Raw genomic sequence first — 27,008 nt, forward strand, 5'->3', positions numbered from 1 at the left:
CAAAACGAGCAGAATTATTGGACAGGAAGAATGGTAGGAGAGAGTAGAGACCTAGGCAAGGGCCGCTCCTGTAAAAATTAGGTAAGTGAAATCTAATAATAATAAGCACATTCGCACTACGAACAGAAGGATACCCCGGCAGCTCTGAGAGGGGTTTGCAATCAGGCGCCGGGTCGGCTTCCCGGTTGCCCCGGAGACAGGGTCCTTCCTTGTTCGGCGCCGCCATCTTGTGTCGCCAGCCCTTGCCCAATGAGCGGCTGCTCAGTGGCGGGAGGGCGGGCTACCGCGGCGGTGCTCTGCCCGTCTTGGCGCTCTGCTTTTCCCGGTCATGGAGGCGCCAGCCGCCCGCTTGTTTCTGCTCCTGTTGCTCGGGTCTCGGGCCCTGGCGCCGGCCAGCGCCTCCTCTGAGGCACCGCCGCTAATCAACGAGGACGTGAAGCGCACGGTGGACCTAAGCAGCCACCTGGCTAAGGTGACGGCCGAGGTGGTCCTGGCGCACCTGGGCGGCGGCTCCACGTCCCGAGCTACCTCTTTCCTTCTGGCTTTGGAGCCTGAGCTCGAGGCCCGGCTGGCGCACCTGGGCGTGCAGGTGAGTGTGGGCGACCCCTCGCCGCCGCTCCCGGGGCCTTTCCCGCCGGTCCCCGGACTCCGCCCGCGCCCCTCTAGGCGTCAGGAAATGCGGAGACCCGGGCGGCGGGCGGGGCGCAGGGGGTCCATGGGATTGCCTCGGGGCCCGCGAAGAGTCCCGGGTGGCCAGGGGCCCCGGCGCCTCCGCTGCCCGTGCGCGCCCGCCCTCCTGCCTGGGCCACGTCAGCACTGGCCTGCCCCCGCGCGGGTCGTTGCTCACGTGGGCAGCTGCTGGGATCCGCGGCCGACCCGCCTCGGAGCTTACCCCTGTTTGGGCCATTCTCGGCACCGCTCGGACGACCTCCGGCCGATAGAACGCACCTCTCTTCCACAAGGCGGGCGCGGCAGCCCCTCGGCCCCGTGCCAGCGGGCGCCAGACTTCATTTCTCACGGCCCGACGCGGTGGCGCAAGTAGAGGACAAATAAATTAATTAAAGTGAATTTCATTCTCTTGATTCAGTACCTGGTCCGTTGTAGGTGCTTCTTTCTAGACATAGAGAGCCATCAGAAATGTAACAGGTTTCGCATTTTTAAGTTGGTAATCACTTGAAATCCCTATTAATGTGACGCATTTCTTAAGGTTGCTAATGAACTCTTTCTAAATGTTAACTCTTCTTAAAGTTAGTTTTAAAACTCCTGCACTTAATATAAGTTCTCTTATGCTGTACAGAAAAGGAAAGTCCAATTTTCTCCCTTCCCCCTACTGCTTCTCATTCTTACACCTCGGCAGTAAATGGCTGTGTTTGGCTTAAATGTTTCCAGGTATTTCAGTGATCACCAAAGAAAATGTTGGGTTTGGGAGTGGAGGGAATATACATACACAGAGGTTTGGTTTTTATTACTATTGTTGTTAAACAATTTCATTAAATGATTACCTAATTATTTGTTGAGAGAATAGTCATTATAGTGTCACATTTCTTCTAAGCACACTTCGTTCTGACTGAATATGGAGCTATAAAGCTGGGTTTATAGAGATTACGTTTCTGAAATGACTCCTATTTTCTTTCATGCCTTGTCCATGATGAAATAAAGTTTTACCCAAAGGATTGTGGAAAGATAGATCAAAACTTCATGTAAATTTGCCTTGCCACCTTTGAATGTCTTGAATGTTAAATCCCGTTCTTTATAGAAGCCAGTTATGATTTAATGAGCTTGTTACAGTATAAGTGGACCACAGCAGGAGCTCAGCTATCCTGCCATCATGCCTGCGAGCTAGGTTAATGTACTTATTTTATCTTGTTTTTATTTTTTCTCCCAACTTTATTGAGGTATAATTGGTATACAAAAAACTATTATTAATATATTCAAAATACGTATACACTGGTGTAACCATTACCACCATCCGGGTAATAAACATATCTGTCACCTCCAGAAGTTTCCTTTTGTCCTTTGTTTGTTTCTGTGGTAAGATACTTTCTTACTGGGACTCTACTGTGTATCAGATATTATGGTGGGTATTTTAAATATATTCTCATTTAGCCCTCATAGCAACCATTTAAGGTATAAGTCCTCATATAGCAGGCAAAGAGGCTGTAGTCTGTCAGGTTAAGTTATTTAGCCCCCTACATGCGGTCTTACAGTGCAGAGTAAGTCAGGGCTCCAGCTTATTCCATAATTTGTGTGTTCTCACACTATATAATGTTGCCTCTTCTGGCTTTTATGGCTGTGAGATAGGATTGTATTGGGTATAAGACTTGCAGTCACATCAACAGATTTATTTAAAATCATTTTCAATTTTGTAGTCCAAGACACTAGTTAAATGGATATATGTGCTATTTTGTACTCCTATCCCAGTGGGAAACAACTGGATGATAAACTTAACAAGGAGATGTATATTTTCCAACAGTTATATTGGAAACTGATGAGGTTGCTGAAATGTTTTTCAGTGCGTTCTTTTCTTTTTCTTTTTTTTTTTGAGGCAGAGTTTCACTCTCGTTGCCCAGGCTGGAGTGCAATGGCGCGCGATCTTGGCTCACTGCAACCTTTGCCTCCTGGGTTCAAGTGATTCTCCTCTCTCTCCTCTGGAGTAACTGGGATTACAGACACATGCCACCATGCCCGGCTAATTTTTGTATTTTTTTTTGATATGGAGTCTTGCTCTGTCCCCAGGCTGGAGTGCGGTGGCGCAGTCTTGGCTCACTGCAACCTCTGCCTCCCAGGTTCAAGCGATTCTCCTGCCTCAGCCTCCGGAGTAGCTGGGACTACAGGCGTGTGCTACCACGCGCAGCTAATTGTTGTATTTTTTTTCGTAGAGACAGGGTTTCACGCATGTTGGCCAGGATGGTCTTGATCTCTTGACCTCGTGATCCGCCCACCTCGGCCTCCCAAAGTGCTGGGATTACAGGTGTGAGCCACTGCGCCCGGCCAATTTTTGTATTTTTAGTAGAGACCGGGTTTCATCATATTGGTCAGGCTGGTCTTGAACTCCTGACCTCAGGTGATCTACCTGCCTCGGCCTCCCAAAGTGCTGGGATTGCAGGCGTGAGCCACCGTTCCTGGCCTTCAGTGGGTTATTTTCAAACCCTTGTAGAATTTTAGGAGCTTAGCAGAAGGGACCATGGTGGTTATTGACTAGGAGCCAGTGGTTCCTTCTCTTTTTACCGCCAAGGACCCATCTAATGATTTTTCCTCTCTTTTGGATTCTGTATCTGAAATATTTTTGCATGCTAATATTTTATTAAGTAACTCTATTTTTCAATAAACCAATTAAGTCTGTATAACTGAACACAATGCGAGTTCCTGATACACACACATATACTAGAATGTTCCTTTTTTTTTTTTTTTTTTTTTGAGACGGAGTCTCACTCTGTCGCCCAGGCTGGAGTGCAGTGGCACCATCTCGGCTCACTGCAAGCTCTGCCTCCCGGGTTCACGCCATTCTCCTGCCTCAGCCTCTCCGAGTAGCTGGGACTACAGGCTCCCGCCACCACGCCCGGCTAATTTTTTGTATTTTTAGTAGAGACGGGGTTTCACCGTGGTCTCGATCTCCTGACCTCGTGATCCGCCCGCCTCGGCCTCCCAAAGTGCTGGGATTACAAGCGTGAGCCACCGCGCCCGGCCCTGTTCCTTTTTTTTTGAGGCAAGTTCTCGATCTGTTCCCCAGGGTAGAGCACAGTGGCCCAGTCAGAGCTCACTGCAGCCTCAAATTTCTGGGCTCAAGGGATCCTGCCACCTAGCCTCCTGAGTAGCTAGGACTACATGTGTGCACCACTACGCCTGGCTAATTAAGAGCAATTTTTTGTTTTTTCAGAGATGGGGTCTTGCTGTGTTGCCCAGGCTGGTCTTCAACACCTAGCCTCAAGCAGTCCTCCCAAAGTGTTGGGATTACAGGTGTGAGCCACTGCACTTGGCCTGGCTGGAATATTCCCACTGTGATAAGTTTCTAGTCAAAGTAATGAAACTTGTTGTTTGTATTAGACTGTACAGCTTTATTGAGGATGATTGTATGATTGTTTTTAGGCTTTTTGATATATTTTAAAAGTTTGCCAATACAGCTTTTTGTATCCTGCTGGGAATCGCTACTTCAGTCCTAAAAGATAGTCTAATTTTTGTTTTTTTCAGTTGAGGGTGGGTTGGCAGAGAGATCAGTGGGATATGTATACCCTTCTCCCTTGCAGTCTGCTCCACAGTCTTATGATTGGAGATAACTACTCTTTCTCAGAAAACCCCTGCAGCCTGCTGGAGTGAACATCCTTTTCCTGGTTACATGTCTTGTTACTGTGAGGGTACCCCAAACAGTGGTCATTGGCTCCTCCCCAAGGGGTTTTTACCACTGTTAACCATTTTTTTTTTGAGAGGAAGTCTCACTCTGTCGCCCAGGCTGGAGTGCAGTGGGACGATCTCAGCTCACTGCAACCTCTGCCTCCCAGGTTCAAGTGATTCTTTTGCCTCAGCCTTCCAAGTAGCTGGGCTTATAGGTGCCCGCCACCACACCCAGCTAATTTTTTTATTTTTAGTAGAGATGGGGTTTCACTGTGTTGGCCAGGCTGCTCTCAAACTCCTGACCTCAGGTGATCTGCCTGCCTTGGCCTTTCAAAGTGCTGGGATTACAGGTGTGAGCCACCGCGCCCGGCAAACTTTTTTTTTTATGAGGTGGAGTTTCACTCTTGTCGCCCAGGCTGGAGTGCAGTGGCATGGTCACGGCTCACTGCAACCTCCGCCTCCTGGGTTCAAGCAATTCTGCCTCAGCCTCCCGAGTAGCTGGGATTACAGGCATGTGCCACCATGCCTAGCTAATTTGTATTTTTAGTAGAGAAGGGGTTTCTCCATGTTGGTCAGGCTGGCCTCGAACTCCTGACCTCAGGTATCTGTCCGCCTTGGCCTCCCAAAGTGCTGGGATTATGGGTGTGAGCCACTGCGCCTGGCCATATGCCACTTTGTAAAAGTAAGTCTTTGACAATATTCTTGTGTTTCAGAGAAAAAAAAATTGTTACTGAAAAGAAAATTCAATCTCTAAAAAGTTCTGGTAGTTTGACTGCTTTAATGGGGATGTTCTAAGGCACCTGGTTAATTATTGACTCAAAATTTAGAAGCCAAAAGACATGAATAATAAACTGTCTTTTTCTGTTGTAGGTAAAGGGAGAAGATGAGGAAGAGAACAATTTGGAAGTACGTGAAACCAAAATTAAGGGTAAAAGGTAAGCTGAAAAACAATATACCTTGTCTCTTGTTAAAGGTTATGTCAGGGTTGGGATCATATGGGATCATAAACTAGGAGAGTTGCTTAGGAAGTGCCTGCTGTCTTACAGGTTTTTTTTTTTTTTTTTTTTTGGTAGAGAGGAGGTCTAGCTATGTTGCCCAGGCTGGTCTTGAACTCCTGAGCTCAAGCCATCCTCCTACCTTGGCCTCTCAAAGTGCTGGGATTACAGGTGTGAACCACTGCATCTGTCTTAGAGGATTTTTTTTTTTTTTTTTTCTTGAGACAGGGTCTGTTGCCCAGGCTGCATTAGTATGGTGCCATGTTGACTCACTGCAACCTCCACCTCCAGGGCTCAAACCATCCTTCTCTTTCAGCCTCCCAAATAGCTGGGACTAGACGTGTGTACCACCACACTCGGCTAATATGTGTGTATGTGTATGTATGTATTTTTAGTAGACACTGGGTTTTGCCATGTCACCCAGGCTGGTCTTGAACTCCTGGCCTCAAGCAGTTCTTTACCTCCCAGAGTCCTAGGATTATAGGCATGAGTCCATTATGCCCCACCGAGGATGTTTTAATTAATGTATGTGATAATAAGCAACATGCTGTAATACATTCTGAACTCATTTATGACTTCTTATTACTAATGCTGAAATTGGATTCCCCTAAGCAGTGGCAGTTTGTTTCATAGGAAGAAAGTAGTTACTTTCCATATCAGATCAGTTCTCCCTCCTGGTCTCACAGAGCTTTATGGGAGAACTCCAAGCTGTTTGCCTCAGCAAGTATTCTCCTATCTATGGTTGGCTACCATTCTGCTTCCAAGGGGCAGACAACCTTCCCCCTGGATACCTCACCCCTAAACCTTCAGGGCATTCAAAGTGGTAACTTCTTTGACGGCCTACTATGAAGGCTGGGTGGGGTTAAACTTGCATGGTTCTTTGCTTAGACCTCAGCACCTAGCGTGGAGCCTGGAACTTATTAATTATTATTATTATTATTTTTTGGAGACAGTCTCTGTTGCCCAGGCTGGAGTGCAGTGGCGCGATGGTTCAAGTGATTCTCCTGCCTCAGGCTCCCGAGTAGCTGGGATTACAGGCGCGTGCCACCGTGCCTGGCTAATTTTTGTATTTTTTTTTTTTTTTTTTTTTTTTTTTTTTTGAGACAGAGTTTTGCTCTTTTTGCCCGGGCTGGAGTGCAATGGCGCAATCTCGGCTCACTACAACCTCCTCCTCCCGGCTTCAAGTGATTCTCCTGCCTCAGCCTCCTGAGTAGCTGCGATTACAGGCATACGCCACCACACCTGGCTAATTTTTGTATTTTTAGTAGAGATGTGGTTTCACCATATTGGTCAGGCTGGTCTTGAACTCCTGACCTCAGGTGATCTGCCCGCCTCGGCCTCCCAAAATGCTGGGATTACAAGCGTGAGCCACCGTGCCCCACAAGTTTTGTATTTTTAGTAGTGACGGGTTTCCCCATGTTGGCCAGGCGGGTCTCGAACTTCTGACTTCAGGTGATCTGCCTGCCTCAGCCTCCCAAAGTGCTGGGATTACAGGCGTGAGCCACCACTCCTCGCCCCATAGTTTCAATTACCGTGTGATCCTACCTAATCTTTGTTTTTTTTTTTTTTTGGAGATGGAGTCTTGCTCTCGTTGCCCAGACTGGAGTGCAGTGGCGTGATCTCAGCTCACTGCAACCTCCGCCTCCTAGGTTCAAGCGATTCTCCTGTCTCAGGCTCCTGAGTAACTGGGATTATAGGTGTCCACTACCACACCTGGTGGTATGGTATGGTAAAAATACAATTAATTTTTGTATTTTTAGTAGAGTTGGGATTTCTCCATGTTGGCCAGGCTGTTCTCCAACTCCTGACCTCAGGTGATCTGCCCATCTCGGCCTCCCAAAGTGCTGGGATTACAGGCGTGAGCCACTGCTCTCGGCCCTTTTTTCTTTTTTCTTTTTTTTTTTTGAGATGGAATTTCCCTCTTGTTGCCCAAGCTGAAGTGCAATGGCACGTGATCTCGGCTCACTGCAACCTCCGCCTCCGGGGTTCAAGTGATTCTCCTGCCTCAGCCTCCCAAGTAGTTGGGATTACAGGTGTGTGCCACTACGCCCAGTTAATTTTTTGTAATTTTAGTAGAAATGGGGTTTCACCATGTTAGCCAGGCTGGTCTCGAACTCCTCAGGTGATGCACCTGCCTCGGCCTCCCAAAGTGTTGGGATTACAGGTGTGAGCCACTGCGCCTGATCCCTTTTTATTCTTGTATATGAGTATATCATAACCTTTCTTGTTTTCTTTTTCTTTTCTTTTCTTTTCTTTTTTTTTTTTTTTTCTTGTGACATGGAGTCTCGGTCTGTCGCCCAGGCTGGAATGCAGTGGTGCGATCTTGGCTCACTGCAACCTCTGCCTCCCAGGCTCAAGCGATTCTACTGTCTCAGCCTCCCGAGTAGCTGAGATTACAGGTGTTCACCACCACGCCCAGCTAATTTTTTTTGTATTTTTAGTAGAGAGAGGGTTTCACTATGTTGGCCGGGCTGGTTTTGAACTCCTGACCTCAGGTGATCCACCTGCCTTGGCCTCCCAGAGTGCTAGGATTACAGGTATCAGCCACTATGCCTGGCCACCTTTTTTGTTTTCTGTGTTATCTTCATAGTTGTCTTTCTTTGGTTGTTAAGTTTAATCCTTGATGATTTCATGTATAGCAACATCCTCTCAGGAGCCACATTTTAATGTGTGGTGATTATCTTGATTTTTCTTGGTGATTATCTTGATTTTCCTCTGAGTGTTTGAAGTAGGCATCTCACCAGCCCCGAGGCTGTAAGATCTGAGTTAGCTTTAAATAAGTAGCTATTAAAATTGCTTTCTATTGCTTTAAGAGACTCCTCTCCCTCTCTCAGGCTGTCTGAGTACCCTGTTTGTTTATTGGCTCTAGCTGCTGGCTTGTAGTGTCTTGGATAGGCAAGGTAACTTAGTTATTAGGACTGTGGTTTTTGCATCTTTACTGTCTGGGATCAAATCCTAGCTCTGTTATGTTTACTAGCATTTTCCTCAGTTTCCTCATCAGTAAAATAATAGTGTTTACCTCATATGATCATGGCTAAGAGTCACTAAATTGGCCGGGCGCGGTGGCTCATGCCTGTAATCCCAGCACTTTGGGAGGCCGAGGCAGGCGGATCACCTGAGGTTGGGAGTTCGAGACCAGCCTGACCAACATGGAAAAACCCTGTCTCTACTAAAAATACAAAAAAGTTAGCCAGGAGTGGTGGTGCCTGCCTGGAACCCCAGCTACTCTGGAGGCTGAGGCAAGAGAACCACTTGAACCGGGAGGCAGAGGTTCCGGTGAGCCGAGATCACGCCATTGCCAGCCTGGGCAACAAAAGCAAAACTCCGTCTCAAAAAAAAAAAAAGATTCACTAAATTAATATATATAATGTACTTGGAGCCTTAGTAAGCACTTAATAAATTTTTTTTTTTTTTTTTTTTTTTTTTTTTTTTTTTTTTTTTTTTTTTGAGATGGAGTCTCGCTCTGTCACCCAGGCTGGAGTGCAGTGGCGCAATCTCGGCTCACTGCAAGCTCCGCCTCCCGGGTTCACGCCATTCTCCTGCCTCAGCCTCTCCGAGTAGCTGGGACTACAGGCGCCCGCCACCATGTCCGGCTAATTTTTTGTGTTTTTAGTAGAGACGGGGTTTCACCGTGGTCTCGATCTCCTGACCTCGTGATCCGCCCGCCTCGGCCTCCCAAAGTGCTGGGATTACAAGCGTGAGCCACCGCGCCCGGCCACTTAATAAATTTTGAATTAATCACAAAGAAGGCTAAAGGAATGGAAGGAACATTTCAGGCAGAGATATCTGTAAAGATACAGAGGGTTGACATTTCATGGTGTGTTTAGTTAACTGGGCTTTCAGAGTGGCTCTTGCTCAGAGCAAGGTGAAGCTGTGTAGGGTGGGTTGAGTTCAGTTTAAGGACTGCTGTGTACCGTTATTAAAGGCGTGGGCTTTATCCTTAAAGCCCACAGTTGGGAACATTAAAAAATTTTTTTTCATAGCATACCATTTTATTCATTTCTAGTTATATGTGCATACATTATATGAATTTGTCTCTTATCACCTCTTCCTGCCACAGAAACTGACCTATATGGGGTTTTCAGTAAATCAGTTTGAGTACATGAGTAAAAAACCAAGTCATTCACACAATGTTCTCCCATTAGATCCAGCTAGAGAAGAGCTACAGGAAAAAAAAAAAAGACCTGCTCCGTGTACGTCAGCTTAGACAGTTCTGTGTTGTCTAACTAGCCTTTTATTGATTGAAAAACCTTCATTAGCTGGTGCTTCCACATTTTGGTAAGAATTGATGTCCTAATGATCTTGGAGTGCTGAAAGGTTCTGATTTGTCTTCTGAATTATCAAAGCAAAATTAAATTATGTGGCAGCGTTTAACAACTTGTAAAATGAATGTGGGAATGTTGATTTGAGATTGTGTAGATGGGCTGGGGGGAAGGGAGATTAGGAGATTAATAGGAAAGATGCAGTAGTCTAGGCACATGGTATTGGTTTGAATGGAGGAGGAGGCAAAGGAAAGAATGGGTCTGAGAGGAATTTCTAAGGCAGGATTGCCCAGATATTGGGGACAGGGCAGAGTGAGGCATCAGAAAATGCCTGGGTTTCTAGCTTAGAGTTGATTAGATGGCAGTGGTATTAAGAGAGATCGAGAATTGGGATCACGAATGATAAGGTTTTGTTGAATTGCATATGGGGTGGTCAGTGGAGCTGTCTAGTAAACATTTGAAAATTTGATTTTAGAATTCAGGACAGAGTGGGATGAGAAGCACATTTGGGACTTGAAACTAAGAATTGGATAAGACTGTCCTGAGGAGAAGATGCTGCTACTTATATTTTGAGTAGTGAATGTAACAGTTATAATACGAAATACAATGGTGTGACTGATAAAGACATGCAAGATTAGTGTTCTATAAAGTCATATCAGGAAAAGTGATCCATGTTCTAACCTTTGAGGACAAACTCATTGGAGCTTATTAATCCAGTTTTTCACTAATGGTTTCTACATCTTCTAAAAATTGTTCTCCGGCTTAGAAAACTGATTCAGTTTAGAATTAGTACCCTGTGAATTTTAAGTTTCCAGGCCATCTGTTTTTCTTTTTTCCCCCCCCTTTTTTTTTTTGAGATGGATTCTCGCTCCGTTGCCCAGGCTGGAGTGCAGTGGCGCGATCTTGGCTCACTGCAACCTCCGCCTCCTGGGTTCAAGCAATTCTGTCTCAGCCTCCGAGTATCTGGGACTCCAGGCGCCTGCCACCACGCCCGGCTAATTTTTGTACTTTTAGTAGAGACAGGGTTTCACCTAGTTGGTAAGGCTGGTCAGCCATCTGTTTTTCTTTAAAATATTAGTAGCTTTATTTTTTTCTTGATATGAGGATGAAACAAGCTCCTTATAAGACAAATTAGGGCCTGGTGCAGTGGCTCATGCCTGTAATTCCAGCACTTTGGGAGCCTGAGGTGGGTGTATCACCTGAGGTCAGGAGTTCCAGACCATCCTGGCCAACGTGGCGAAATCCCCTCTGCACTAACACAAAAAATAGCTGGGTGTGGTGGCAGATGCCTGTAATCCCAGCTACTGGGGAGGCTCAGGTAGGAGAATCACTTGAACCCAGCAGGCGGAGGTTGCAGTGAGCCAAGATTGTGCCATTTCACTCCAGCCTGGGCTACAAGAGTAAGACTCCGTCTCAAAAAAAAAAAAATAATAAATAAAATAAAACAAATTGGAAAAGACAAACTAAAGCCTATTCTACAACCTTGAGACAGTTACCATTAACATTTTGTTGAACATTCCTTGAAATACTATTCTTTACATTCATTCATATATATATATATATAAAAAATTTTTTTTTTTTTTTTTTTTCTTGAGACGGAATCTTGCTCTGTCGCCCAGGCTAGAGTGCAGTGGCATGATCTCGGCTCACTGCAAGCTCCGCCTCCTGGGTTCACACCATTCTCCTGCCCCAGCCTCCTGAGTAGCTGGGACTACAGGTGCCCGCCACAACGCCCGGCTAATTTTTTTTGTATTTTTAGTAGACATGGGCTTTCACTGTGTTAGCCAGGATGGTCTTGATCTTCTGACCTCGTGATCTGCCCATCTCAGCCTCCCAAAGTGCTGGGATTACAGGCGTAAGCCACCCCCCTGACCGGGCCTATATATGTTTTTAAATGGAGTTATTCTTGGTCATTTGTAAACAGATTTTCGTTATTTACGTTATACATGGACATCTTTCCATGTTAATATAGATATGTAGGTTAGCCGTATTTTTTTTTTTTTTTTTGGAGATGGAGTCTCGCTCTGTCACCCAGGCTGGAGTGCAGTGGCACGATCTTGGCTCACTGCAAGCTCTGCCTCCCGGGTTCACGCCATTCTCCTGCCTCAGCCTCTCCGAGTAGCTGGGACTACAGGCGCCCGCCACCACGCCTGGCTAATTTTTTGTATTTTTAGTAGAGACGGGGTTTCACCGTGGTCTCGATCTCCTGACCTCGTGATCCGCCTGCCTCGGCCTCCCAAAGTGCTGGGATTACAAGCGTGAGCCACCGCTCCCGGCCGTGAAGCCATATTTCTAATGACTGCCAATATTCTGTTGTGTGGTTGTATTAAAATTTTTTTTTGAAATGGAGTCTCTCTCTGTCACCCAGGCTGGAGTGTAGTGGCACTATCTTGGCTCACTGCAGCCTCTGCCTCCCGGGTTCAAGTCATCCTCCCACTTCAGCCTCCCAAGTAGCTGGGACTACAGGTGTGCACCACCATGCCCAGCTAATTTTTGTATTTTTAATAGAGACAGAGTTTTGCCATGTTGGCCAGGCTGGTCTGGAACTCCTGACCTCAGGTGATCCACCTGACTTGGCCTCCCAAAGTGCTGGGATTACAGGCATGAGCCACTGCACCCAGCCAAGAGATCACCTTTAATATAATAATTTAAGTCTTTTATTAACCAGACATGGTGGCAGGTGCCTGTAATCCCAGCTACTCGGGAGGCTGAGGCAATAGAATCTCTTGAACCTGGGAGGTGGAGGTTGCAGTGAGCTGGGATCGTGCCACTGCACTCCAGCCTGGGCGACAGAGCAAGACTCCATCTCAAAAAAAGAAAAAAAAATAATTTAAGTCTTCTAAGACAGATATCTAGCTTTTTCTCTCAGGGCTGTTTATAAATAGCAAGAGTGTAAAACAGTGTAAATGTTCAACAATGGAACAAAAGTTAAAAACTTTCTAATACGTAATTCCAGCTACTCAGGAGGTTGAGGCAGGAGAATCGCTTGAACCCAAGAGGTGGAGGTTGCGGTGAGCCGAGATCGCACCATTGCACTCCAGCCTGAGTGATAGAGTGAGACTGCATCTCAAAAAGGAAAAGGTCATCTCTTTTTTTTTTTTTTTTTTTTTGAGATGGAGTCTCGCTCTGTCGCCCAGGCTGGAGTGCAGTGGCGCGATCTCGGCTCACTGCAAGCTCCGCCTCCCAGGTTCACGCCATTCTCCTGCCTCAGCCTCTCCGAGTAGCTGGGACTACAGGCGCCCGCCACCACGCCCGGCTAATTTTTTGTATTTTTAGTAGAGACGAGGTTTCACCGTGGTCTTGATCTCCTGACCTCGTGATCCGCCCGCCTCGGCCTCCCAAAGTGCTGGGATTACAAGCGTGAGCCACCGTGCCCGGCCATCTCTTAAAGATAATTGCTTTTGTCTTTGGTTCAAAATTTTGTTGTGACTTTGAACTGCTACTACTGTTTTCAGTATCCTCAGTCTCTCTTACTTCTCTTGCCTTGTTCTTCCTTTAGTGGGAGATTCTTCACAGTCAAGCTCCCAGTTGCTCTTGATCCTGGGGCCAAGATTTCAGTCATTGTGGAAACAGTCTACACCCATGTGCTTCAGCCGTATCCAACCCAGATCACCCAGTCAGAGAAACAGTTTGTGGTGTTTGAGGGGAACCATTATTTCTACTCTCCCTATCCAACGAAGACACAAACCATGCGTGTGAAGCTTGCCTCTCGAAATGTGGAGAGCTACACCAAGCTGGGGAACCCCACACGCTCCGAGGACCTACTGGATTATGGGCCTTTCAGAGATGTCCCTGCCTATAGTCAGGTAAGCTCAGGTGGAGTCCAGCCTATCCCTGTATGCTTCAGAGAATGTCTTGCAGAGTGACTACTGGTTGATAGGCTTGGGTGGTGTGGGGTGGATGAAATCTGCAGTCATTTCTAAGGTCACCCCAAAAGTGTTTAACAAACTGCAGTGAAATGACTCCATGGGGGTCTTGTTTCTTCTTTGGGGATCACAGGTAGAGGCTGGGGGTAGCATTTGGAGAGGTAGAATGGGTGTTGGGGGAGATGGAAGCGAGGCATTCCACGCAGAGGCAGTAAGAGGGACAAAGGCCTTGAGATGGTGTGGCTGGGCAGATACTGGGGTAGCAAAGCTCTCGGAGTGGTTGAGGGCCTTCCTTGAATGTTGGGCCTCAGTTGGAACTTGAAGAGAGAGGGAGCAATTAAGGCTTACAAAGATTTTGTTACTATGGCAAATTGCAAACATGCCAAAGTACAAAGACTAGTATAAACTCCTACACAGGTCACTTAGATTCAGTGGTTATCAGGTTACCATAATTAACCTACCTCTTTTTTTCTTTGGTGGAGTACTTAACAAAATTTTTTTTTTTAAGAGACAGGATCCCGTTCTGTTGCCCAGCCTGGAGTACAGTGGCATAATCATAGCTCACTGTAACCTCAAACTCCTGGGCTCAGTCCATCCTCCCAGCTCAGCCTCCCATGTAGCTGGAGTGACAGGTGTGCATCACCATGCCCAGTTAATTTTTTATTTTTGTTGTAGAGACGGGATCTTTTTTGTATTTTTAGTAGACGGGGTTTCATCATGTTAGCCAGGATGGTCTCGATGTCCTGACCTCGTGATCCACCCGCCTCGGCCTCCCGAAGTGCTGGGATTACAGGCGTGAGCCACCGCGCCCGCCAGAGACGGGATCTTGCTTTGTTGCCTAGGCTAGTCTCAAACTGCTGGGCCCAAGTGATCTTCCTGCCTTGGTCTCCCAAAGTGCTGGGATTACAGGCATAAGCCATGGTCCCTGGCCTTTTTGCTAGAGGATTTTAAAGCAAATCTCAGCAGTCGTGTCTTTTTACCTACTTCCATACCATCTCTAAAAAATACGGATATTTTAGACATTTAAGATTTCTTTGCACTGGGTGCAGTGGCTCATGCCTATAATCTTAGCAGTTTGGGAGGCCGATAGGGGAGGATTGTTTGTGCCCAGGAATTCAAGACCAGTCTGGGCAACATAGTGAGACCTCATTTTTACAAAAAATAATAAGCTGGGCATGGTGACACACTCCTGTAGTCTCAGCTACTTGGGAGGCTGAGGTGGGAGGATTACTTGAGCCCAAGAGGTTAATGCTGCAGTTAGCTATGATTGCACCACCCCACTCTAAAAAAAAGATTTCTTTGCATCTCTCTGTGTGTTTAGAACGTGTCACCAAGGATGTGCAATCAAAATACTTTGTTCTAATGCTTCTTGAAATAATTGCTTCTTTGTTTTTTTGTATTTTTGTATTTTTTTTTTTTTGAGAAGGAGTCTTGATCTGTCATTCAGACTGGAGTGCAGTGGGGCGATCTCGGCTCACTGTAACCTCTGCCTCCTGGGTTCAAGCAATTCTCCTACTTCAGCCTCCCGAGTAGCTGGGATTACAGGTGCCCGCTACCACACCTGGCTAATTTTTGTATTTTTTGTAGAGATGGGGTTTCTCCATGTTGGCCAGGCTGGTCTTGAACTCCTGAGCTCAGGTGATGCGCCTGCCTCGGCCTCCCAAAGTGCTGGGATTACAGGTGTGAGTCACTGCGCCTAGCCTGTTTTTTATGTTTCAAATGTCAGTTTGATACATAGATAGGGCTGTTCGTTTTGGGTTGTTTTAAAGTTTTAAGAACTTTTTATTAATGTAATTTTTTGAATATGAAAACAACATGATTTCATAGTCAAAATTATAAATAACAAGTTATATGTAACAAAATTATGTATAACAAGTTATATATAACAAAATTATATATAACAAGTTATATGTAACAAAATTATGTATAACAAGTTATATGTAACAAAATATATATAACAAGTTATATGTAACAAAATATATATAACAAGTTATATGTAACAAAATTATATATAACAAGTTATATGTAACAAAATTATATATAACAAGTTAAAAGGCCAGGGGCATATATATATGTATATATGGCCTTATATATATATAAGTGCACTTATATAAGATACATATATTTATATATACACACACACATATATATATATAAGGCCAGGTGTACCATTTTGTTTTTTATATATACATATATGTATGTGTGTGTGTGTGTGTATCACAAGTTATAGGGCCAGGCGCACTGGCTCACGCCTGTAATCCCCGTACTTTGGGAGGCTGAGATGGGCAGATCACTTGAAGCTAGGAATTCAAGACCAGCCTGGCCAACATGGTGAAACCCCATCTCTACTAAAAATACAAAAATTAGCTGGGTGTAGTTGCACTCAACTCTAGTCCCACCTACTAGGGAGGTTGAGGCACGAGAACTGTTTGAACCTAGGAGGTAGGGATTGCAGTAGCCAAGATTGTGCCACTGCACTCCAGCTTGGGCAACAGAGCAAGACTCTGTCTCCAAAAAAAAAAAAGTTATAGTCAGAGAATTCTTGCTTCCAATTCTCCCGTTCATTTGTTCTCCTTGGTAACCATTTATGTTAGCTTTTGGTTTATTCTTCTAGTGTTTCCTTCTAAATGTATGAGGATTTGTAGTAAACATACTCATATTCCTCCATGTCTCAAAACATAGCTCCCTATTTGTTGCACAGTGGGGTTGTTTTTGGGGAGAGAGAGGGTCTCTGTGCCTCCTGTTGTGGTTGCAGAGTGCCCAGGGCCCACGTGCCCACTGTGAAGATAACAGCCTTGCCACTCTGAGCTGTGCTTTCTCTAACTGCATGATTTCTTTTACTTACTTAAAACTGAGTGAGAGTTCATATTGGGGTACTGATTTGATTTTCCTCTACGCAGGCTTTTAAAAATATAAATATTTTGGGTTTTCGACTTTCCTCCATTTTAAGTTAACAGAACGAACGTTCATGAGAGGCTGGGCGCGGTGGCTCAGGTCTGTAACCCTGACACTTTAGGAGGCCGAGGTTGTTGGATCATGAGGTCAGGAGTTGGAGACCAGCCTGGCCAACATGGTGAAACCCCATCTCTACTAAAGATAAAAAAATTAGCCGAGCATGGTGGTGTGCATGTAATTCTAACTACTTGAGAGGCCGAGGCAGGAAAATCACTTGAACCCGGGAGGTGGAAGTTGCAGTGAGCTGAGCTCGCGCCATTGCACTCCAATCTGGACGACAGGGTGAGACTTTGTCTCAAAAAAAAAAAAAAAAAAAAAAAAAAAAAGGTTCATGAGAGACCATGTGGCAAAAAGGAAGATTTGAGGTCAGTTCACAACCACTATCGACACTATGGACATTTTAGTACCTGAGTCGTTTCTAAGCATAGGGCTTTTAAATGTACATATTATGTTTAATGTCATATTATGTATAAAGTATTGTGTAATACCTTTGCCACTTAGAATATTCTCTAAACATTTTACATATTACTACCTTTGTCAACCTTTTTTTTTTGAGACAGGGTCTTACTGTGTCGCCCAGGCTGGAGTGTAGTGGTGCAATCTCAGCTCACTGCAACCTCTGCTTCTTGAGTTTAAATGATTCTCCCACCTCAGCCTCCCCAGTAACTGGGACTTACAGGCATGTGCGACCACGCCTGGCTAATTTTTGTATTTTTTGGTAGAGACAGGGTTTCACCATGTTGGCCAGGCTGGTCTCAAACTCCTGACCTCAAGTGATCTACCCACTTTGGCCTCCCAAAGTGCTGGGATTACAAGTATGAGCCACTGTGCCCGGCCAGCCTGTAAACAGTTTTTTTTTTTTTTTTGAGACAGTCTCACTCTGTTGCACAGGCTGTAGTGCAGTGGCACAATCTCGGCTCACTGCAACCTCCACCTCCCGGGTTCAAGCGATTCTCCTGCCTCAGCCTCCTGAGTATCTGGGACTACAGGCGCCCACCACCACGCCTGGCTAATTTTTCTGTTTTTAGTAGAGATGGGGTTTCACCATATTGGCCAGGCTGGTCTCAAACTTCTGACCTTGTGATCTGTCCTCCTTGGCCTCCCAAAGTTTCACTGTGCCCAGCCTATAAACCGTTTTTAAGTGGCTAACTCATTGATTTGATGTCTTAGAGTTTATTTGCCAAGTTTCTATAGTTAAATCTTTTTTTTCTATTTAATATTATAATATACATCTCTGCATATTATACAAAAGTTATGTATTTTTTCATTCTCAGGATTTTCTGAAGTAATGTTTTTCAAATTGAAGGATATGAACATTTTAAAATCTCTTGCTGGTTGGGCACAGTGGCTCATGCTTGTAATCCCAGCACTTTGGGAGGTCAAGGTGGGTAGACTGCTCGAGACCAGCTTGGGCAACATGGTGAAATTCCATCTCTACAAAAAATACAAAAAATTAGCTGGGCGTGGTGGCATGCACCTGGAATCCCAGCCACTCATGGGGCTTGAGGTGGGAGGATTGAGGTTGAGACTGCATTGAGCCAAGATTGTGCCACTGTACTCCAGCCTGGGTGACAGAGTGAGACCGTTTATAATTAAAAAAAAAAAAAAAAGAAAAACCTCATGCTGTATTTTGCCAAGTAGTTTTTCAAAAGATTTAATCAATTTTTTAGGATTCTAGCATGTGAAACTGCTGGTTTCCCTATGCCCTTGCTTGTACTGGCATTAAATGCTATCAAATATGATTATGAGTGAATTGTACCTTTAAAAATCTAGTTATAGAATGAGTGAATAAACTAGCGAATAAACTAGCTGTAAGAGCTAACAAAATAGATCTTGTCCTTTTTCATGGACTTTTGGGAAGCAAGGTGTGTTGGGCCTTATTGAGAGGTAGTATTTACCACATAGAAGAGTGAAATCAGCTGGGCACGATGGCTGACTGGGCGCGGTGGCTCATGCCTGTAATCCCAGCACTTTGGTAGGCCAAGGTGGGCGGATCACCTGAGGTCAGGGGTTCGAGACCAGCTTAGCCAACATGGTGAAACCCCATCTCTACTAAAAATACAAAAATTAGCCAGATGTGGTGGTGCATGCCTGTAATCCCAGCTACTAGGGAGGCTGAGGCAGGAGAATCGCTTGAACCCAGGAGGCGGAGGTTGCAGTGAGCTGAGGTTCTACCATTGTACTCCAGCCTGGGTGACAGAGCAAGACTCCGTCTCAAAAAGAAAGAAAAAAAAGTGAAGTCAGAACTTAGCAGACCTTGTATTGCCACTTAGGTTTATGACCTTGAACAAGATATACTGGAAACTGCCAGGGCTTGAGATTTTTATTTGTCAAATGGGGATAAGTAGTTCTTATTTCATCATAGTGTCTTGAGAATGAAATGAGATAATGCACTTATTTAGAACTCTTACAAAACTGCCTAATACATACAATCAGCTCCAGACACATTATTTTTTTGTGTCCTATTTTTTGAATTAATAATATATCATGAACATTTATTCCCATATGTTAGCAAGAAGTCCTAGTAAACATAATTTTAAAATGTTACATACGTTAGATACATCATAATTTACCCATTCTGTTGCTGATATATAGGTTGTCTCCAATCAATTTGATTTAAACTAATGGTGCTTTCTCTGTTGCCAAAACTTTGAACTATTTGTTTCCTTCCTTCCAGGATACTTTTAAAGTACATTATGAGAACAACAGCCCTTTCCTGACCATCACCAGCATGACCCGAGTCATTGAAGTGTCTCACTGGGGTAATATTGCTGTGGAAGAAAATGTGGACTTAAAGCACACAGGAGCTGTGCTTAAGGGGCCTTTCTCACGCTATGATTACCAGAGACAGCCAGATAGTGGAATATCCTCCATCCGTTCTTTTAAGGTATGGAATGTTCAACTTGGACATTGTGAGAAACGAGGACTTTATCATAGCTACCTATTCTTTGCTTTTTGAAACTAGCTGAATATTTAGGCAGTTGTTTAGGGTTGACTGATGTTCATCTTGTTGATTGGCAGTGTTAGAAACCAACAGAATCTTAAAAAATACCCCCCCATATATATAAATAAGCCATTTTCTTTTTTTTCTTTTAGACAGAGTCTCACTCTGCCACCCAGGCTGGAGCATAGTGGTGTAATCTCTGCTCATTGCAGCCTCTGCCTCCTGGGTTCAAGTGATTCTCCTGCCTCAAACTCCTGAGTAGCTGGGATTACACGCATACACCACTACACCCGGCTAATTTTTGTATTTTTAGTAGAGACAGGGTTTCACCATGTTGGCCAGGCTGGTCTCGAACTCCTGGCCTCAAGTGATCCACCTGCCTTGGCCTCTCAAAGTGCTAGGATTACAGGTGTGAGCCACCACGCCCAGTCTAAACCATGTTTATTTATTTATTTTTTTTTGAGACAGAGTCTTGCTCTGTTGCCCAGGCTGGAGTGCAGTGGCACGATCTCGGCTCACGGCAAGCTCCGCCTCCCGGGTTCATGCCATTCTCATGCCTCAGCCTCCCGAGTAGCTGGGACTACAGGTGCCTGCCACCACGCCCAGCTAATTTTTTGTGTTTTTAGTAGAGACAGGGTTTCACCGTGTTAGCCAGGATGGTCTCAATCTCCTGACCTTGTGATCCGCCCACCTCAGCCTCCCAAAGTGCTGGGATTACAAGCGTGAGCCACCGCACCCAGCCTAAACCATATTTTTTAAATGAAAATTTGAATAGAAAAAGGAAAAGCATATTCATAGTACTGCACCACCCAAACACAGCTGACATTTTGATCTATTTCTTTGTTCTTTTGTAGTGCTTTTAAAAAACATTTTATCATATTGCATATACAGTTTTTAAATCTTTTTTGTCCCATAAATGAAATCTTATAAACTTTTTTTTTTTTACTTATGTATGATAGAAGGGGTCAGTATGTGAACAAAGGTATCATCCCTTCCTCTCATGATCAAAATACACTGACAGATTTGGAAGATACAATAAAGAGTATCAGGTAGAAAAACCCTTTCTGTAACCGTACCATCTAGTAATTTGATGAAATTTCTTCTATCTTCTATCTTTAGTTTTCTTCTCTGCAAAATAACTTGCAAGATTGTTTTTACCTTTGTATTAAGTCTTCAGTGTTCACAAAGGTATTTGCATTTCCCTTAATTATTTACTGTTTAGAAGAATTTGGGTAGTTAGCACCCTTGATTGAGAAGTCGACGCAATTTCTAGAAATTTTGAAACCTTTGTGGGAAAGTTAGACTTTTTTAGGTTATGTCTGGGGACTATTTTAATTAAGTAGTACCATGTGGGGCTCTTGGTGCAGGAAGTCTTCTGTGTTCAGGATCATTTCCTCTTAGCTGGTTCCTGGAGTTTTAGAAGGGCATATCCACTCTCTTGCAGACCATCCTTCCTGCTGCTGCCCAGGATGTTTATTACCGGGATGAGATTGGCAATGTTTCCACCAGCCACCTCCTTATTTTGGATGACTCTGTAGAGATGGAAATCCGGCCTCGCTTCCCTCTCTTTGGCGGGTGGAAGACCCATTACATCGTTGGCTACAACCTCCCAAGCTATGAGTACCTCTATAATTTGGGTCAGTCTTCAGTAGTAAGGGAGAAACTAACCTTTTCTTTAATTTCGTGAATTTTTTTTCTTTCAATTATCAGTCTTTATAGATGGGGAGTGTTCATTTGTCATTCTCAGGAAGGCTGGTTTATCAGGAACAACTTTTTATGAGTGGGTACGAGTTACTATTGTAAAAGTAATACATGCATTCGATAGTCAATCCGAACAGTATGTAAAAGTCGTCTTCTTACTTGCAGTTCTGTCATCAGATGGAACCACTGAAATTCCTTTAAATAGTTTTTGAGTTAAAAAATGAAAATTCAGAGAATAATAAAAAACACTTTTATATGAACACCCAGAACTAATGATTGAAAACATTTTGTCATATTTTCTTCAAGTCTTTCTTTTTTTTGAGACGGAGTCTCACTCTTGCCACCCAGGCTGGAGTGAAATGGTGCGATTTTGGCTCATTGCAACCTCCACCTCCCAGTTCAAGCGATTCTCCTGCCGCAGCCTCCCGAGTAGCTGAGACTGCAGGCACCCACCATCATGCTCAGCTAATTTTTTGTATTTCTAGTAGAGATGGGGTTTCACCATGTTGGCCAGGCTGGTCTTGAACTCCTGACCTCAGGTGATCCACGGGCCTCGGCCTCCCAAAGTACTAGGATTATAGGCAAGAGCCACCACGCCCAGCCAAGTCTTTTTTTTAAACCTTTTTACTGAAAAATAAGATAAAACCATACAAAAAATGTATAGCTCAGTGAATTATTATGAGGAAGACCTTGTGCCGCTCCCCACTCACTCCCGTCAAGAAATCAAAATTTGCTAGCTACTCAAAAAGTGTTCCATGTACCTCTTCCTTCTGAAAGTCACTGCCCCGACTTTGAGTAATCACTTTCTTGAATATCTTTGTAGTTTTATCACCCAAGTGTGTATCTCTACATACTATACCTTAGTTTTGCCCTTTTCAATCTATTCAATTTGCCTTATCTATTAATCTGCAGTTAACACCTACATCTGTTTTTCTTGGCTTGATCTCCGCTCACTGCAACCTCTGCCTCCTAGGTTCAAGCGATTCTCCTGCCTCAGCCTCCCGAGTAGCTGAGACTACAGGCACCCGCCATCATGCCTGGTTATTTTTTGTATTTTTAGTAGAGATGGGGTTTCACTGCGTTGGTTAGGCAGGTTTTGAACTCCTGACCTCAAGTGATCTGCTCACCTTGGCCTCCCAAAGTGCTGGGATTATAGGTGTAAGCCACTGTGCCAGGTCTGTTTTTTCATTTAAAACTTTTCTGGGAGGCTGAGGTGGGAGGATTGCTTGAGCTCAGGAGTTTGAGACCAGCTGGGGCAACATGGTGAAAACGGGTCTCTACAAAAAAATTTTTAAAAATGAAAAATTATCTGGCCCACATCTGTAGTCTCAGCTACTTGGGAGGCTGAGGCAGGAGTAACACTTGAGCGCAGGAAGTTGCCCTCTAGCCTGGGTGACAGAGCAAGACCCTGTCTCTAAAAAATAATTAAAGTTGCTTTTCTTTGCGTTTATCTTTTTTTTTTTTTTTTTTTTGAGACGAAGTCTCGCTCTGTCGCCCAGGCTGGAGTGCAGTGGCGCAATCTCGGCTCACTGCAAGCTCCGCCTCCCGAGTTCACGCCATTCTCCTGCCTCAGCCTCTCCGAGTAGCTGGGACTACAGGCACCCGCCACCACGCCCGGCTAATTTTTTTTTTGTATTTTTAGTAGAGATGGGGTTTCACCGTGGTCTCGATCTCCTGACCTCGTGATCCGCCTGCCTCGGCCTCCCAAAGTGCTGGGATTACAAGCGTGAGCCACCGCACCCGGCGTTTCTTTGCATTTATTTTAAAGCATTATTGTTTGTTGTTATTCACTCTAATCCATCTTAATTAGCCTTAATTCCTAAAATGCCTCTTTTATTTCTAAATTTTTTTCCTGATTTCTATCATTTTTCTGAATTTTTCTTTTTGAGACAGAGTCTCACTCTGTTGCCCAGGCTGGAGTGCAGTGGCACGATCTTGGCTCACTGTAACCTCCCAGGCTGGAGTGCATTGGCACGATCTCGGCTCATTGCAACCTCCGCCTCCTGGGTTCAAGAGATTCTCCTGCCTCAGCTTCTGGAGTAGCTGGGACTACAGGCGTGTGCACCACGCCCAGCTAATTTTTTATTTTTAGTAGAGATGGGGTTTCAGTATGTTGGCCAGGTTGGTCTCGAACTCCTGACCTCAGATGAGCCACCCGCCTCAGCCTCCCAAAGTGCTGGGATTACCGGAGTGAGCCACTGCGCCCGGCCTGAATTTTTCTAATTATTTTTTTACATTGTTCTTGCATGACTTACATGATTTTATTAATACCTTTAGCTTGTTTTGGAATAGCAGGAGCAATCTCCTGGTTCGTTTTTATGGGCGTCTTGCTGGCATGTTTTCATTTTCTTATAGGGATCTTCTTGTTTTCATCCCATTTTTCTTACATAACTTAATCTTTTTTTTTTTTTTTTTTTTTTTGAGACAGGGTCTCGCACTGTTTCCCAGGCTGGAGTACGGTGGCACAATCTCAGCTCACTGCAACCTCCACCTCCTGGGTTCAAGTGATTTTCTTACCTCAGCTTCCCAAGTTGCTGGGATTACAGGCATGTGCCACCACACCTGGCTAATTTTTATAGTTTTAGTAGAGACGGGGTTTCACCATGTTGGCCAGGCTGGTCTTAAACTCCTGACCACAGGTAATCTGCCTGCCTCTGCCTCCCAAAGTACTGGGATTACAGGCATGAGCCACTGTCTGTTGATCATTTTTAATGTGACCTTTCCGACGGAGGGATGGTTTAGAGTGGCTTTTGTACCTTCCCAGATCTCTGCTATTTTAGTGTGGTATACTGCAAAAACATGTGGCTTGCTTTCTGAGCTTTCTCCTGCGTGGTTTTTGAGCTCCATTGTCCCTATCATGCTCAATTTTGATTCTGTTGAGCAGTTTCTCCTCACTGTAGGGCACTGTCCCAGAAGGGGAGTTCTGCTCTCAGGGACTAGACTGCTGCAGACTCGTAGACCTTCTGCAGGCCCGTTTCACTCACCATTAGGCAGGGCATGACTGCTCTGAGTTTCAGCCACTCCTCACATTGGCCTGCTGTGCTCTCTAGGGAATCCCGGTTGTGTGTTTTGAGGTTCTGCTGTTCTCAAGCCCATCAGTTGCCCTGTTTCTTCTCACTGCTTTCTCCTTCACAGACACTGATAACGTGAAGGTCTTGTGGCTGTCGGTGTTTTGACCCCCATCCCTGTCTCTGTGTTGTGGGGTTCAGTAGAGATACTTTGTTGCCTGGTTTTGTCGTAAACATGGTCCGTGGGTTTTTGGTTTTGCTGTCTAGTTGCTCTGTCTTTATGTGATCCCCTGTACTTATTTCTCTCCTGCCTATTTGATCCATTTACCACATCATTGCTTATGCTTGCTTGATCCTTCAGGTGACCAGTATGCACTGAAGATGAGGTTTGTGGACCATGTGTTTGATGAACAAGTGATAGATTCTCTGACTGTGAAGATCATCCTGCCTGAAGGAGCCAAGTGAGTGTGACTGTTCCTCTCCTTTGCACCCAATTTCTCTGGTTGTACCCTTGTGGTATCCTAAGGAGAGCCTATGTTCTAGGGGCACAGTCTTTGTGTCACTTTTCTCTAGATTTACTTTATCAGGGAACATCTACTTGGCCTCTCTTGAGTCACATGTCCACTCTGACTGCCAGAATGAGAGACCCCTTGATTTTCTTCCTGTGGGGAATGTTCCATAGTGGAAGAGTAGTTCCTTATGCAAATCCAGGCTGTGCTGTTTACCAGGAGAAGGGACAGTGGGCCTGGGCAGACAAAAGCAGGACATGTCTCCTGCCCCGTAAGAAGCTCTTATTCATGTGAAGAGAAAGAACATTCAGAATAGCTCGTGAGGCATCTATTCAAGCCTCTCAGGGACACACTAGGTAGGACGTACAGGAGAGCTGTGTCAACTTTGTGACTCCAAGGAGTGGGGCCAGTACCTGTGAGAACTTGGGAGTGGAGGATTCAGAGGGACAGTTGTTGCCCCAACAGACAAGGGCTTTAAAACAAAGGGCTTTCTGGCACTGGCTCCCCTGTCTCAAGAGAGTGGGTGTTCTCCATAACTGGGAAGGGAGCAGGGTGGAGGAGTGTGAATTTAGTGATCTCGAAAGGCCCCTTAGCCTTGGAATTCTCTGATTCTAAACCTGGTTTATCGATGTAGTTGGTTGGAGGCTGTATTTTATTCCCGTCTTCTTCCAGGAACATTGAAATTGATAGTCCCTATGAAATTAGCCGAGCCCCGGATGAGCTGCACTACACCTATCTGGACACATTTGGCCGCCCTGTGATTGTTGCCTACAAGAAAAATCTGGTAGAACAGCACATTCAGGACATTGTGGTGAGTGGCTCCACTGTTTGCCTTCCATGCCATCTTCCCCAGACAGTGGGCTCTGGGGCCAAGAACTCACCCCCTGTCCCTCCTTGGGCTGGAGTCATTTGAGCTTATGGTGTCTTCTGGTCTTGGGGTGGGGCAGCAGGTCGAGTGGGCCAGCCTAGGTGAGTCTAGGCTCCCGTGTCCCTACAGCCCCGATGAAGCCTGTCCTCTTGCTTCTCCCAGGTCCACTACACGTTCAACAAGGTGCTCATGCTGCAGGAGCCCCTGCTGGTGGTGGCGGCCTTCTACATCCTGTTCTTCACCGTTATCATATATGTTCGGCTGGACTTCTCCATCACCAAGGTACCCTCTCAGCCTTCTTCCTGCTTGTCAAATTTTGTGTCCTTGGTAATAGTTCACCAGCTTGAGCACTGATCCTCACAGTGAGCCCAGGGCAGGACGCCATGGCCAAAAGACCCCTGCCTGTGCTTATCCTTGCCGAAAGGGTACTTTGTTTTTGTTGCTTGTGGTCACCAGCACAGGAGGTTAAGTCCCTGCTTCTGTCTTGTTTTGGCTCTGGAGACAGAGTAACTTAGATGCTCAGTTGAGGCAGGAAAAACATGAAAAGATTGGTGCTTATTTAGCTGTTTTGCTTCTTGTTATTCAGTGGAACTTGGAGGTGGAACTCCCCTCTTAGTCCCCTCTCCTTCCCCCGCTCCCCCTTGGTGATTCCTTGTTGGGAGCAGAAACCATTGACCTGGCCCCATCAGCACCCTTCTCCCCACCCCCACTCTCTGCTCCCTGACAGGCTACCTGGCTCCTTGGTCCTCCCCAGGCTGCACTGCTGTTATCCTCAGGTCATCCTCTTGGTCTTTTCTTCCTTCTTTCCTCCATTTCTCATTCTCTCATTGTTCCTTAGGGCTCTTGGCGCCATGCCCCAGGGTAGGCACTAGTACCAGGCACTTATTGTAGTCAGGTGGGTGAGGCCTGGTGGAGGAGATGAGCACAGCTGGTGCTTGAGGACTGTGGGAATGTGATGACAGGCACAGGGTGTGCTTTTTTTTTTTTTTGAGATGGAGCCTTGCTCTTTTGCCAGGCTGGAGTGCAGTGGCGCTATCTCCGCTCACTGCAACCTCTGCCTCCTGGGTTCAAGCGATTCTTCTGCCTCAGCCTCCTGCGTAGCTGGGACTACAGGTGCGCACCAAGGGTGTGCTTCTAGTGGGGCAACCTGGGAGGCCCCAAGGCTACCCTGAGGAGGTGACAGGCAAAGAAGGTGGGGAAGGGCATTCAGTTGGAGGGGCTGATGTTTGTGAGACAGCAGGGAGGGGTTTTGGTAGGACCTGTGAGCAAAGATGTTGATCCAGCCGAACTGTGTGGGTCCACTTATATGCAGATTTTTTTCTTTATTCTTTTTTTTTTTTTGAGACGGAGTCTTGCTCTGTCACCCAGGCTGGAGTGCAGTGGCCCGATCTCAGCTCACTGCAAGCTCCGCCTCCCGGGTTCACGCCATTCTCCTGCCTCAGCCTCTCCGAGTAGCTGGGACTACAGGCGCCCGCCACCACGCCCGGCTAATTTTTTTGTATTTTTAGTAGAGACGGGGTTTCACTGTGGTCTCGATCTCCTGACCTTGTGATCCGCCCGCCTCGGCCTCC

General features: G+C 45.5%; 1 protein-coding gene across 1 annotated transcript in view; it reads left to right on the forward strand.

Moving 5' to 3' along the window:
• Positions 1–247: 247 nt before the first annotated feature.
• RPN1 (ribophorin I) overlaps positions 248–27,008 on the forward strand; it is a 31,323-nt gene continuing 4,562 nt past the window's right edge. The window contains exons 1-8 of the mRNA XM_032149866.2: positions 248–589; positions 5,200–5,264; positions 13,086–13,392; positions 19,085–19,294; positions 20,796–20,988; positions 24,422–24,521; positions 25,242–25,380; positions 25,600–25,719. Of these exons, the coding sequence (XP_032005757.1) occupies positions 329–589; positions 5,200–5,264; positions 13,086–13,392; positions 19,085–19,294; positions 20,796–20,988; positions 24,422–24,521; positions 25,242–25,380; positions 25,600–25,719 (1,395 nt within the window). The 5' untranslated portion in view covers positions 248–328. The remainder of the gene's footprint in view (positions 590–5,199; positions 5,265–13,085; positions 13,393–19,084; positions 19,295–20,795; positions 20,989–24,421; positions 24,522–25,241; positions 25,381–25,599; positions 25,720–27,008) is intronic.

This window comes from Hylobates moloch, unplaced genomic scaffold (genome assembly GCF_009828535.3).
Source record: "Hylobates moloch isolate HMO894 unplaced genomic scaffold, HMol_V3 SCAFFOLD_4, whole genome shotgun sequence".
NCBI classification, from domain to species: domain Eukaryota; kingdom Metazoa; phylum Chordata; class Mammalia; order Primates; family Hylobatidae; genus Hylobates; species Hylobates moloch.